This window comes from Myodes glareolus, chromosome 12, assembly GCF_982192425.1.
Source record: "Myodes glareolus chromosome 12, mMyoGla1.1, whole genome shotgun sequence".
NCBI lineage: Eukaryota > Metazoa > Chordata > Mammalia > Rodentia > Cricetidae > Myodes > Myodes glareolus.
This window is the reverse complement of record NC_142037.1, coordinates 7022995-7038399: the sequence shown is the minus strand read 5'-3', so window position 1 is coordinate 7038399 and position 15405 is coordinate 7022995. Positions and strand designations below refer to the sequence as shown.

At 44.1% G+C, this 15405-nt stretch overlaps 1 protein-coding gene across 1 annotated transcript in view; it reads right to left on the bottom strand.

Moving 5' to 3' along the window:
- Lrmda (leucine rich melanocyte differentiation associated) overlaps positions 1 to 15405 on the bottom strand; it is a 1035900-nt gene that overhangs the window by 984919 nt on the left and 35576 nt on the right. The window contains 1 exon segment of the mRNA XM_085698380.2: positions 14144 to 14244. Within this exon segment, the coding sequence (XP_085554506.2) occupies positions 14144 to 14244 (101 nt within the window).

Genomic DNA, 15405 nt, shown 5'->3' with positions numbered 1-15405 from the left:
TTCCAGCCTTGGGCCATCCTCTGGTCTTAGAAGACAAGCTGATGTACATTTAGAGGAGACACTCAAGACATTCTGAACGTGTAACACTCAAATAAAGCCAGAGCCCCACTACCCATTAAGCAATTCTAACTTACGCTCATCAAAGACTAGCCCGCCAGTGGGCAAGCAGGGACCCACACAGCTCCTCAGGAGGCAAGAGACAGTAAGCTTTGCCCAGCCCCTCATACTCCATGCCACCAACCCCACAAACACATTCTGTAAGGATCCAACTACAGAGCTGGTGCCTAAAGAACAACAAAAGGAAGAAGAAAGATGAAACAAATAAACACTGGGCACTCTAAAGAGCAAAACTTCCACAGTTCCAGTGCTTCGGCCTCTGGAGAAGCGAAAGTGGAAGATAAACAGACTAGGGTCTGGGAGGGAAGAAAAAAGGCGCTGTTGTACATGGTGCTCTATTTAAACAGAACACATCAAAATTAAAACAATCCCTTATGCTATTATTCCTTAAGCAACTGGGGAGACAAACAAAGCTAGGTCTAATTAGCCCAAGTTCCAGGTAGCAGAAATAAAGATGCAATGGCTTCCTTTGTCATCACCGTGGATGTCATTCAAGAGTGGACAGACTGTAAAAACAAGCAGCTAGGTCAAGACTGAGTAGATAAAACAATTTCACGAAGCACATTTTGTTAGTGGTCAGAGGCCAGGTTTTCTTCACACCCGTTCATTCCCATTCTCCCCCTTGCCCACACTCCCACCGCCCTCACAGGCCTCCACGGAAGAGGAGGCACCCTCTCTGGAGGTGTACCACCCTATCTCGGTTTAACTTCTCTGGGAAAACAAAGTTCTTGGTATGATTCTTCCCATTTCGCCTGGACCCATCCCTAGTTATGTCAGGCTGCAGTTCCGAGTCTCTTTTCATAATTCTCCCAATTACCAACGGATTTTCCTTTCAAAAGGGTCCCACACATTTATTTAGATAATTTGAGGCTTCATGGAGGAAACCATTTTGTCTGAATTCTGTAAATAATTTAAATGACTCCTTGTATATAAATATTTGATATCAGAAATTGATTTCTGAATGAAACACACATGAAAGATGACGCCACATCCTGCTGTGTCTGGGTATAGCCTGGTGTTCACACAGCAGCATTCAGGGCATCTGGAAAGGCAGACTCTCGGCCAGGTGATGCCAGACACTGTGTCTGGGTATAGCCTGGTGTTCACATAGCAGCATTCAGGGCATCTGGAAAGGCAGACTCTTGGCCAGGTAATTCCGGACACTGTGCACTAGTAACATTAAAACCGCTGCTCTGAACTCCCTTTGTGTCAGGCTAAAAGCTACCAAGCAGAATCTTCAAGAAGAAAAGTCCAACAAATCCCTGTTTTGTCAAACTGTTGACTTTTCGGAGGAATAATATAATAAGTACATAAGATGGAGAAACAATGAGGAATGCTTTTAAAAAATCGTATGCTAAACATTCAATTTTACTCTTGAGTAAGCTGAGGTCAAGACTTTTCACATGCAATCCTGCAAAGGTTCTGGTTACTAACCCTCATCATGTGACAAGAGGCAAAGAGGAGAGGGGGGTCTGTGTCTAAACCTTGTGAGAAAGCACAGGGCTGCGATGTGACCCCAAGTCTCCAAACATACACAGTTCCTCCTGAGCAGCGTGAACCCAAGTGATAGAAACAGCAGTCACATTGGAAAGGGGGAGCAAAGAACAGAGGCGTGCGGTAAACACTATTAACCAGGGCTCCAGACAGGCAGAATAAACCAGCTTGATAAATGGGCAGTGAGACCCCAGCACAAACTGTCCAAGCAGCTCTGGAGTGCTCTACCCGGGACCCCAGCAGTCCTGAAGTGTGGCGAGGAAGAGACCGTGAACAGCCAGCCCAGGGTGAGACGCTCTGCTGCCCTCTCGAGCAATCCTGGCCACGTCTTTTCTTCTATCTCTTCCACGGCTACCAAAGAATAAAAGTAACCAAGATCCAGGGGAGACCAAACCAAGCGAAAGGTACCCATTTCTCCCATCAAGTCCACACCACAGAACTGACCAAATTAGCACACACAAACAACATCCCCCAAATGCACATCCAGCAAAGCACAACCTTGTTGCTGAAGTCTAAGAACCCACTCACATATACATTTAAAAAAAAAAAAGACTTTATCAAAGTAATAGCTAAAAGGGTTAAAAAAAAATTAACTCCTCAAGCCGTAGGGAAAGGTAAATCACATCTTGCCTTAGACTCAGCCATCAGCTCAATGGAGCTAAATTAGCAAAACACTCCCTTGGCGTTTAAAATCTCTTTTCTCTTTCTTTTCCCCTTGCTAAGCAGAGTAGGGGTGAAGTGTAATAAGTCAAAAGACAAAGCGGCTTCAAAACAAAATCGGTTATTTGTAAACAATCCTTGGGGGGGATTTTCCCCTCCTCTCCACACCACCCCAAGAAAAACAGCCCTGCCAGTTATAATAGAAAGCCGGGTAAAGACAAATCAATTAGCTTGCTAATTTCTCCCCCTCTCATTTATTTAGCGCTGCACTGTATTTGTCGTAATCGACTACAATTATGTTAATTACTAACTCCAGCATAATTACTATATTTATTGTCATTGAGCATGCGATGTACCCACAGCAAAGCTGGCATTTGTCGGGCATCAAGCAAGCAAACTGTCGAGAGGTGATTCTTCGCAAACTGGGAGATGTGGCTTCCACAAATGAAAAGGGCAAAAGAGATTTCATGCAATGTTAGTTTGAAAGCACTGGTTCATTAAGGATATTAATTTTCTGATAACTACACATTTAAGCGTGACACACTCCGTGCGCAGTATCTACAGGATTTCGCAATTATTAATGCGTGACAGTTTCAAATGCTAAGTGAATCAATTAAACAGCAGCATTCACAATCTGAGAAGAGATAACTGCTTCATAACTACCTAAGACTACAATTTTCACATGACAAAAAAGAGCCATTGAGGCGCCTTCAAAACCTGACAGGTCAAGAAAGAAGTTTGAAACAAAGGCACCTCCAGCCATCATCTCCCATTTTACTTGTCAGCTCAACTTTGCTGGTGTCTCCCCCAGAAATGCATCACATGCCAGCTGCCACAAGGTGATTTTTCATGTCTTGTCAAAGGAATCTTTTATTCTATTTGCTCTGCATTAACATGTTACATTTATTGATCAAGGGCCTGTTCGGCAGCCGCAGCAGGGCACTGAGCTCTCCCTGCCTACGGGGCTTTGATGTCCCGGTGACATTCGAGCCCGAATAATGCACATACTAAATGGATTTAATGCAGAAATGTGTTTGGGCCTGACAGTTACATTAATAACAGCCCCTCACACTGATAAATATGCAATTGCTACTATTAAGAGTTACCCAATTATGGGGAAAATATTTCTCTACCTTATAAATAAATCCATCAACGAGGGGAAAAAAAGTTTTAACAATGGTGCATTTTCTTAAAAACACTTCTCCAGAAGCAGGAGACCGACTGTGTGGGGGCTAGAACCCCTACTTTTGCTCTCCCTCCAATTGTTTTTAATAAGTCTTGCTTTGTCTAAAGAATGGTTGGGGATTTTTTTTCTTCTTTTAAACCTTTTTTGTTGGTCTGTGTTATGCCCATCTCTTATTTCTGCATAACCAGAGAAAAAGCAGACACCCTGGAGAATGAAGAATGGGGTTCTGTGTAAAGTCAGGAGAGTAGCTAAGGGGAGACGGGGGTGTGGTCACAGCTGATCTCCATAACGGTGGATCTGGGAAAGGAACCCTACAGGAAACCTGAGTATGTATATGTAGTTCCTTCTACACCCTACATGACCTTGTGCTATAGCACTGATGAGGTAAGAAAGAGAAAGTAGCTGGGACAAAACGTCTCGCCGGGGAGAATTTGTCGTTATTATATTCATACAATTAGACACAGACACCCAAGCAAAAGGAGGAGAATGGCTCCCTTTCATCATTCAGGAGCATGGAACAGCTAAAGACACCAATGGGCAGTGCCTGAGATGAAGGAGGCTTTTCAGATAGGGTGTGTGAGTCCATGTATAAGGGAACACACACACGCACGTGCACACACATGCACGCATGCACATACACACATGCATGCACACACATGCACACACGCACACACGCACATCTTGTTCACTATTGCAGGGCTGGAGCAATAAGACTGAGTCATTTTTCCTATAATCGTGACCTTGGCCTTACACCAAACTACAACCCGATCTGAGAAGAAACACATCCCAGGGTGCATCCTCTGGCCCTCGCTTCTGGGCCCACCCGGGCCTCCTGGGTATTGCTACACTAGAATTTCCAAACTAGAGCCAGCTGAGCAAAAGGGGAGGCAAGAAAGAAGGACGACCTCCAGTGTGGCTCTGGCTGAGGCCTCTGGGGTCCTGAGGGTGTACTGGAAACCCTGCCATAGCCATTTCTACCGGCTTTGGGGATTTAACCGGAAAAAGGAAACACCGATCCCACAGGAAGGCAAAAGTTTAGAAGTCATTGCTGTGTCCTGTGCAAAAATAAAAATAAATAAAAATAAATAGTTTAAGTTTGTATCATAAAAGCAGTTTAGAAAAACTATAAAGCCAAAACCAGACACGGGTACACATAATCCCAGCTCATGTGTGATCTGAGGCAGGCATCTGGGCTTCCCTGGGCCTCGGCTGCTTCGTGTGTGAAAATGTGGGTTCTAATAGCTTCATTTGAACACTGTTGGGGGACTACAATAGAACACACATGGGAAGTGTCCTGCCCAGCCTTGGAAGAAATAAGGCCTGCATAATGTGAGCTGCTATCTGCTAGCAAGAAAATAAACATAATTGCTGAAATCATTGTTCAACTCCCCATCGTTGGGCTCCTTGGAGAGAAGACCACTAACATCTCTACATTCACTGACAAGTTTGTTTTACCATGAAGTCTATCTAGGGAACCATTCTGTAAAAGCTGTCTCCAAAGCATCCATAGGTCCTCAGTGGAACACACGTGCAGGGGAAGAGGGTGGGTTGTTTTGTCCCAGATAAATACATTCAGCAAGGTTTTCAGCATCCCTAGAAATAGAAGGAGAGATACCATCCCTAGAAATAGAAGTAGAGATACCATCACCACGATCACCATCCCCACCATCACCATCATCACCATCACCATCATCACCATCACCGTCATCACCATCATCACCATCATCACCATCATCACCATCACCACCATCACCGTCATCACCATCATCACCATCACCGTCACCACCATCACCACCATCACCATCACCATCATCACCATCACCACCATCATCACCATCACCACAACAACAAATTGCCTCCTGCAGCAGCATACTCTGTGGTATGGAACCTGAAGGCCCAGTGACAGGAAAGTATGAAGTATAACAGGGTTAAAGGCTCTGACCTTTCTTCCTACCCTGCCCGCCCCCAAAGAACCAAAGTCACCCTAATATAACATGAAGCACAACATCACGGACACTTTGGCACCCCACAATCACATCCCCTGAACAGACAGCAGGGCAGAGAGACAGGTGGAGCTATGAGGCCTCACCTCAGGTTCCAGGGGGAGAAAAAATATTTCAATAAAAATAAAAGTTGATGCTTAAAATTCTAGGCATTTCTAATTCTAGAGACAGCTAACACTTCCTGTATGAAATAAGCAACGGGGCCATCCCTGAGAAAATGGAGCTCAGAAATCACCTGCAGTCAGTCACAGTTCTCCCTGGCTGACCACCACTTCCCAAGACAGTCTGCCCCTCTGTGGCCCAACACGCTACCTGCTAGGCCCAGTGGGTAGAAATCCAGGAAGCCAGGAAGGCTCAGAAAGGGGCTGACAAGAGGAAAGCACCATGGCAACCATTCAAGGAGCTGATACCTGCTCTTCCTAGCCTAATGCAAGCAAACAGCTTTCTGTCACTGTGAGTCATTCCGGAAAGTATTGGAAGTGCAGAAATCAGAGTCTTAACAGCTGAGGTGTTATATATACGACCTGCCAGGTGGCTGTGCATTTTGCCTTTTGATTGTATGTTTGTTTGATTGCTGGAGACACTTGAATGGTTAGTAATACTCTTAGAACAAAAAAGGTGTTCGTGTCCTGTCATTTTTAACCACCTTGCTCACCTCAGAAGGGATGCTGGTTTCAATGCATGCAGAACATTGAGGTTAAATAATTTATTGATGACACCACACTATAGGGAATGTATAGTCACTCTTCATTAACAACACCTCCTCCAGGGTCACTGTGTGACCCAGGAAAAACCTGGACACCTGGATTTCAGAAATAATGTATACAAGGTCCTCAGATATAAAGATACTATTTAACAAAAACCCAGTGCCAGCAGAGCATGCGCCATGAGCTCATCTCCTTGGGTGAGGGGGCCGGAGGAGGCAGATAATAGGTGGAGAGTTTGTTACCACACCTATTACTAATTGATAGGGATTTAAAATATATAATATGTACTGATTAACCTGTAAAATATTAGAAGCAATTGGAAAACTACCTAGATGTAATAGTTAGGATAGCTTAGGTTATACTGAAATAAAAATTAGTCCCAAAGTCTTACAACATAGATTCCTTCCTCTTTAAAATCTATGTCCAAAATTGAGCAGCACACTCATTTACAGTTTAAAATTGAAGACTTAGATAAGAGGAGAGGAGCCATGTTGGCTCTCTTAGAAGCTCTGCCCAATGGCCATCCCAAAGGCACAGAGCCACGCAAACACAGAAGGCTGGGAGAGAGGAACCCTCGCTGCTTGTGAAGAGTCCCAGCACGCACAGGATGCAGTAGGTTGAACCTGTCTCTGAGCCTCTGTGCTAGCATTGTGTCCATTGAAATATCACAGTAGCCACGTGTGTCCCGACAATTTAGTAGGGATGCTACACATAGCACTTAACATTTTAGCATACAGACCAAAGCCAGTAAAACATGGAGTCAGAAACAGAAGCAGGTCAAGCCAGAGTGGGAGTTCAAGCCAGAGAGGTCTAACCCCAAAGGCATTCACTGCCCATCTTCCCAAGTCAGCTGGCCCAGGTCTGCCCGACTGTCTACAACATAGACCAGGGAAGTGTAGTGTACCTGTCTCTGAAGAAGCTGTGACAGTGTGCCAGATGCCCACCTCATGGCATGCAGCCAGGCTGCATGGAGAGGGCAGAGCCACTGATTCTTACCTGGAACTGCGCAACCTCCCTCCTCCCCTCCCCCTCCCCAGTCCTTCCCACCCTCTCACGGCAGAAGATTGGAGAGCAGCATGCAACTTCCCATCAGAAATTTTCTTCTAAGCAATTTCCCACCCAACACATTTATCAGTGATGCTAAATAAGATGCGACTGCAAATAATTTAATTTTTAAAATGTAAGCTTCCTGTTGCCATAGATCAATTAAACACTCTCACTTTTATTGCCAGATTGACATGGGCATATTTATCACTGTTTACCACAGGAGTTCTGCCTGCCTGCACTGTTCAACAAGCTAAGTAGGCGCCCTCTGAAACCCCTCAGGGCCTTTGGGGATGCAGAATGAGGCGCAAGGAAGGCTCTACCCTGCCCCAGTCAGAACAGGAAAACTGAACTAGGGCAACTCATCCGCAGCTCCCTTTGCCTTCTGCGGATCCTGGAGCCAGCTGGCTGAGACAGGATTCTCTTCACTAACCCAAAAAGTTAAAGTAGGACAAGGGGGGCTCAAGGGAGAACTAGGGGTAACAGGCATTCATAGAAGATATGAGGGAATCTGACATCTATACCAAAGCCCTTCCTTAGAAATTCGTTCAAAGTAACTCATCAGAGATAGGTCCATCAATGAACATTGTAAAGGCATTTATAATTGAGTTATCTCCAATGGGAAAATTTAGAAGCAACCTAAGTGTCCAACACTAAGGAATGATTTAAGGTACCATGAAAAAAAATGTTATATAAAGGCCTACTAGATGACTTAGTGGGTAAAAAAAGAATGAACAGACAATCCCGTTTACATCTTAACTGAAAGAAAAAAATAAAAGACACAGTGATAAATTTAATTGAAGAATTGAAAGATCTCCTCACCAACCACTACAAAACACTACTGAAAGGAACTCAAGACAATGCAAAAACTGGACATATAGTCTGGGCTTATAACTTGATGAGCTGTTAAAGGGACATATACTGAGAATGAAAATCAGATTCAATAAAATTCCGAACAAAATTCCGACAGAATTTTTCACAAAATCGAGATGACCACAAAAGACTCCAAATAGACAATGTGATCTTGAGCAAAAGGAAGAAAAGTTGATATAACAAACTATCTAATTTCAAAATACACTACAGAGATAGTTACCAAAGCAATACAGTACTAGCCTAAGGCAAACATATAGAACAATGGAGCAGAATACAGCACCCAGACATAAATCCATCCACCCATGATTAACTGCTCTCAATAGAGGCACTAAGACCTCACCAGGAGATAGGATGGTCTCCTCAATATTAAACTTAGAAAAACCTGAAACTGCAGGATCACTAGAGTAAAACACAGAGCGATTATTTCTTTTTTTAATTTTTTCTATTTTTGGAATTTATAATTTTATCATTTCTCCCTTTCTTATCCTCCCTCCAAGTCCATTTACCTTCTTTTGCTCTCTCTCAAATCCAAGGCCTCTTTTTCTGTGACATATATGAATGCGTATATATGTGATTACTCCTAAATAACAAATATAACCTGTTCGGGCTATATAATGTTACTTGTATGTATGTCTTCAGGGCTGGTCATTTGACTGGATAACGGTCAGAGTGCTCTTCCCTGAGGAAGACTGTTTCTCCCACTCTCCACATTCCTCCGCTGCCTATAGTTCTTCATCTAGAGGTGAAGCCTCCTGGGCTTTCCCATTCCATGTTAGCCTATCTATTGATGTTGTCCTTGTTCAAGTCTTCTTTGGGCCGCCATGCTGGTGAATCTTCACAGGTGTAGCTTCTCTAACACTTCTAGGGGAATAGTAGAGTACAAGTGTTTCTTTGAGGGGGAGTTACACGTGTATTATAATGCATGTGAAGAGGTCAGAGAGCAACTTGTAGGAATCAATTCTCTCCTTCCACTGTGTGGGTCCTAGGACTCAAACTCAGGTCAACAGTTCTGGTGGTCAAAGACTTTACCCGTTGAGCCATCTCATTGGCCAAAAAAAACTAATTCTTAGTGTTGTTTGGGCAATGATTTTTTTTTAAGGTACACCACCAACAGTAAAAGCAGACAAATAAGGTTCCATCAAAGTTTGAAAATCTTTCACACTAACAATCATCATAAGGGAAGATAACTTCTGCAATATTTGTATGCCATGGTTTTGTATTTGTGTGCCAGGGTTGCCAGCCATCTTTGCAGAAGTATAACAAACTGCTAAGACAACCTTAAAGGAAAGGTTTCTTCTAACTCAAAGCCTTGGAGGTTCTAGTCCATAGCCAACTAGTCCTCCTGCTTTGGGACATTTGGCAAGGTAACCAACCTCATGGCAGAAGTGTAGAGCAGAGGAAATCTGTTCATATCCCAGTAGCCTAAGACTGCCTGTTGTGGAATATTATTTTAAGATGTGTTACACTTGTTTATGCTATGGAACATTAGTTTTAATGATGCAAAGATGTGTTGCATTCTTTTATGTTGCATTTGTTTAACTCTGTGAAACTGTGTTACTTTGGCTATCTAAAACACCTGATTGGTCTAATAAAGAGGTGAACGGCCAATAGCAAGGCAGGAGAAAAAAATAGGCAGGATTGTCAGGCAGAGAAAATAAACAGGAGAGATCTGGGAAGAAAGATGGGGGAAAGAGATCAAGAGGAGGAGAGAAAGACTCCAGGTGTAAGCCACCCAGTCACCCAGCTACACAGCAAGTCACAGAGAAAGAAGAAAGGTACACAGAAATAGAGAAAGACAAAGGCCCAGAGGCAAAAGATAAATTGGATAATTTAAGATAAGCTAGCTAGAAACAAGTCAAGCTAAGGCCAGGTTTTCTTAAATAAGAATAAGACTCCATGTGTTATTTATTTAGGAGTTAGGTGGTGACCCCCACAAAAAAAAAAAAAACAAAGAGCCAAAGAGCAAAGAGTAAAATAATAAAATATCAACTACAACCTCTCATTAGGTCCTACCTCCCAAGTGTTCCAGTGCCTCCAAAGAGGCAGTGTCCCCAAGGTTGGGGACTGTACCCTTATCCAAAGCATGACAGCATAAATATAGTATGAGATTTGTATCCAAAATATATAAGGAACTCAACTCAATAGCAAAAAAATCATAATAATAATAATAACTTTATATAAATAAGCAACAGATTTGAATAGACATTTCTCAAAAGAAGATATACAAATAAACAAATAAATAAATTTTATCATCACTAATTGTCATGGTTAATCTTGGTTGTCAAGGTGAATAAGCCTGGAATCAACTAAGAGATTATTCCCATGCTTACTAAACTACTCAAAACAACCAAGATACAGAACAAACCAGTTGTCCACTGTTGAGTGGGATTTAAAATGTGATGCTAATACAAACTCCATAGAATATTACTCACCTTTAAAAATAAGAACATTTACTACATTGTGAGTGGGTCTGAAGGACATAGTGCTAAGTAAAAATAAGACGGACTCAGAAAGAGACAGATGCATCTCACACATGGGATCTGAAAAGTCTAACTCATGCAAGCAAAGAATAGAATGGTGGTGCCAGGCTGAGAGCAGGGAATTTGGGAGATATTAGTCAAAGAATAAAAGGATTCAGTAATAAGACGTGAGTGAGCACCAGTGAGTAAGTGAAGCTAGGGCCTTCATTCATAACACAAACAGAAGGAAAAACATGCCAAATGAACTCCAGTCTTAATCATTGGCCACTCTACCATGTGGAGAGTAGGGTTAATATTGCTGGATTATGTACTTGATATTCACTAGACAGTAAGTCTTTTTAAATGTTCTTACCGCAAAAAGATATCTCTGTGTGTGTGATGTGTGTGTTTGTGTGTGTGTGTGAATATGGTAACCATATCGCAATGTATATCATGTTGTACATCATAAGTATATGTAATTTTAGCTGGCAGATGTATCTCAGTAAAGCTAGGGGAGAGGAAAGAAATTCACATTAGTGTATCCATAGAACATCTCCAGATATAGAACTCAACACAAAAATTGAGACCTAGTTAAGAGTACAGAGCAGGAATGGGAGGCCAAAGGACAGAGACATGCAAAATTCTATCCCATTGTTTGCAAGCTTGATGCTTTGAAATGTTGCATAACATGTAGGCCTTCAGCTATTAAAAATTAAATGAACCCCTTTCTGCAAAACAAATTGTGGCCCAACACACAGATTGCAGCTGACCTTGCAACCTAGGGGAGCGCAAAAGTTTCATTGCTCTGAAACACACACAGGCACGCATGCACATACATGCACGCATGTGAACACTATGACTATAGTACATAATAATAATGTATCTAGCTTTGGAGAAAAGAGGTGTCCAGAACAGGGCCAAACAGGCTGCCAAGAAGCATAATTGCAGGCAGGGGCCATGGGGCAATCAACTTAGAAATGTGGTCTCTACTACCCCATGATTATAGTAGGGTGGGGTATGTCTAGAGAGAAACTTCTACTGAATAAAAGGTACTTAACACTACATCTTGCTGGGCAGTGGTGGCGCACGACTTTAATCCCAGCACTCGGGAGGCAGAGGCAGGCGGATCTCTGTGAGTTAGAGGCCAGCCTGGCCAACAAAAGCTAGTTCCAGAACTGGCTTCAAAGCTACAGAGAAACCCTGTCTTGAAAAACAAAAATCAAAACTACTTCATTTGGATTTATAACGGGTTTTTTAGTTTTTAGTCAGTACCTCGCTATATAGCTCAGGGTAACTTTGAACTTACTCTCTAGTCCAGGCAGACCTCAAACTTGCAATTCTCCTGCCTCAGCCTCCCAAGTATTAGGATGATTACAGATTCAGGCCACTATGCAATTTAGATTTTTTTTATTAATTTTTTATTAACTCTTTGAGGATTTCCATACAGGCCTTCAATGTATTTGGGTCATACTCATCCTGACTCCCCTGCTACTTCAGGATCCACCCACAACCTCCCATCCCTCCCACACCCACATTCATCTAGACTGGCCAGCCAGCCAGCCCCAGGAATCTCCTGCCTCCCCAGGGCTGGGACTCCAGGTGCGCACTGCCACACCTGGCTTTTACACGGGTTCGGGAGATAAAAGTCAGAGCCTCGTGCTCACAAAGCATGCTTCTTCCTGAGTGAGCCATCTCCCCAGCACTGACCCCTGAAACCTAGCACACTTAGGTCTCCCTGTCACACAACCAAATCCTTTAAATGTAAGCTGGCAACCCCTTTTCTTCCTCTGTCTCTCTCTTCCCCTGCTCTCTCAATAGTATTTTTTAAAGAAGAGGAAGTTTAGTAACTAAAATATGTTAGATTTTCACGTGACTGAAGGCAAGTAAGACTAGTGCCCGTGCAGGCTCAGGAGAAATGATACCACCCGCCTTCATAAACACACCCAGTCAGGTGAGTAATGAGGGTCACGGGTGTTTTAATCCAAGATATCCAATTCACATGTTGCTGGTTTCTCTCCTTTAGTCTGTAACTCCCTCTGATTTAATCAGCTCTTGAACATACATGGTTCATGAGTCTTTGGCCTCATCCTTCCTTCCTGTCCCCCTGCTCCAACTCAGCCCCAGTCAGCATAGAGCTCACAGGGTACAGCACAGAGAACAGCAAACTCCTGAGCAGCTAACAGGTCTCTCGGCTGCAGGAAGGGAGGCCCGAGGCAAACAAGGCAGTTGTTTCCCCAGACATGACGGTTCTCACTCCCACGACCTGTACCCATCGACACCCTCCATCACAGAGCCCAAGCCTCTTCAGACGCACCTCTGGGTTTCCACCAGACATTCACAAGGCAACTACAGCCCCCCAAACCACGAGGCCCTGGGCCCCTGGAGGTCACCCACCCAGGTGGAATTCAGGACATCATGGAAGGACATGACCTCTTGCCTGAGCCCCCCGGCAGGAGCTAAGTAAGGTGTGGCTGTCTTAGGTGTACTCCCTCACCCTAGATTTCTCTAGATGCAGCAACTATGCTAACTACCTTTTGTACTGGCATTGCAATGTTTAGGTTTCCACATCTGCCCCTATGGCTAAGAACCCTTGGGAGTCAGAGAATGCATAAACGGGGTGCATTCTCCCCCATCACCTCAAAGACACTCCTTTTGTACCATGCAGCTGAATGCAAACCGTGCTGGCTCCTAGGCACCCACCAGTTGATGATGGCTTAACTGAAACTTCCATTCTCCTCTACCTGCAAGAGGAAGTTCCCTGTGTGCCAGTTCCCTGAATTCCCCCCCCCCCGCGCCCTCCCCCCCCCATTCTTTATCCCCACACAGAGTTTGAAAGACACAAAGTTTCTAAGGCCTAAAAGCAGGAACATAACTAGGTCTTGGAATGGCGGTCAGGTCCTGAGCAGAGGGCAGAATGAGAAGAACATCCCTTAGAGGACAGCCTAACTGCAGCCAGCTCGGGAGTAAAAGCTGCCTTCCCTACCCCGTCCACCGGTCCCACCAATACCTGCTGTCCAAGTGCCACCAACTTTCATCCGCTAAGCCCACACACCAGCGTAGTAACTCATGGGAAGGAAGGAAATGCCTTCCTGTTGCCCTCCATTGGACTGCCATACAGATCACACCTAACTCTGGCCAAGACTCAAAGACTTGCTAGAAATCCCTTCCCCTCCCAACCACTCCACATCAATAGAAGTTCTTTGAGAGTGAGCATCCTCATATACTAAAAATGACGAAGGTGAAATACACACATGTACATCTATCTGTGATTTGATACATTCCGGGAGAGGCAGTCATTCTTAAAAAGCAACCATTCCTAAAACACTCATGATACCATCTCATTCCTTCTCCATAAGCTTCCACAGGAAAGGAAAGGAACAAAGTAAATAGTGGAAGAGCTCCCACAGCCACGAGGTGAATGAACCGCGCTCCGAAACTCCAGCCTCCTAGAAGACCAGCAGCACCAGACTTTAGCATGTGGTTCCATGTTTCTTGAGACCCTGCACAGAGCTGGGGCCTGTGACGTGCATCTGCCAGCCCAAGGTCCTGGAGGGACCTGGGTGGCCCAGGCCTGGCCTGCATCTCTCCAAGGTTACATACCTCAACAGGTTGAAGCTCAGATCAAGCCTCTTTGCAAAATGTCCATAGTCCCTGCTGAGCTGCTCTGGGATTTCTCTGCAGTCCTGGCCTATGTAAGACACCTGGAGAGCAAATGGAACAGAAATGGAAATTACCCAGCTGCTCACAGCTCAGAGCCACTGACCCCACGATTGCTTCCGCAGCTTTAAAGGCTGGCTCTTCAAAACAAAAAGGCTATACTGTGCCTATTCCCCCAAGCTTTTAAGGACTCTGCCAACCACTCCCCTTTCATGGCACAGTTAGTTTGGTGAAGACATGCTATGGCAAAACAGAAATTAGGTTAAAATTGGCTAAGATACAGGTGCCCAGAGGAAGGCCAATGCCAGAGTATGTGGAGATAAGCCATCTGCCCTGACTGGTGACAGCTGCCCGTCTGGTTCTTCATAATACACTCGTCCTCACAGAAGACAGAACTGATCCTCTACTAAGCATGCCTCAACCTTTTCTCCAACTTCAGAAGCAGCCCCTGAAGTCACACCTTCTGAGACTGCCCCAAAATCTAACCTAAACGCTCATTGTCAACTATACAATCAAGTTATTTAAAAAAAAAAAAAAGAATCAGAAACACACTTAAAGTAAGGTCATGATTTTGTGTTGGCTTGCATTCACAGTCATCAGAGGGAGCATGCACCCCTCAGACCACAAGTTGGACACCTATACCCTTGAACCCCCTCAAGGTGCTAAAATAATCAAGGTTGGGCAAGGAAATCTCCCCAGACCACAATCTCATCCTGTTACCACTGTGTGTAAAATGCCCACCATACTCTCAACCAAACAGGTGGTAAGGCAAAGGAGGGCATGTAGCTGGAGTTTGGGGCTCTTCCATCAAGATGCTTGTTTAATGTGTATGAGTGTTTTGCCTACGCGTGTGTGTGTGTGTGTGTGTGTGTGTGTGTGTGTGTGTGTACCACATACATGCCTAAGCACCCACGGAGACCAGAAGAGTGTATCAGTGCCCTGTAACTAGAGTTATAGATGGCCACCAGCCTTCATAGGGGTGCTAGGAACTAGACCCCAATCTTCTGCAAGAGCAGCAAGCCTTCTTCACTGCCAATGGCTCTCCCCACCTCCCTTTTTTCTTCTCTTTAAATTTTTATTGATCTTTTGAAAATCATAAATAATAATTTCATAAATTATATTTTGATTACATTCACCCCCAACTCCCCCCAGACACACCACCAAGTCCCCACCTCCTCAGAACTTCACATTCGACTTTGATTTGT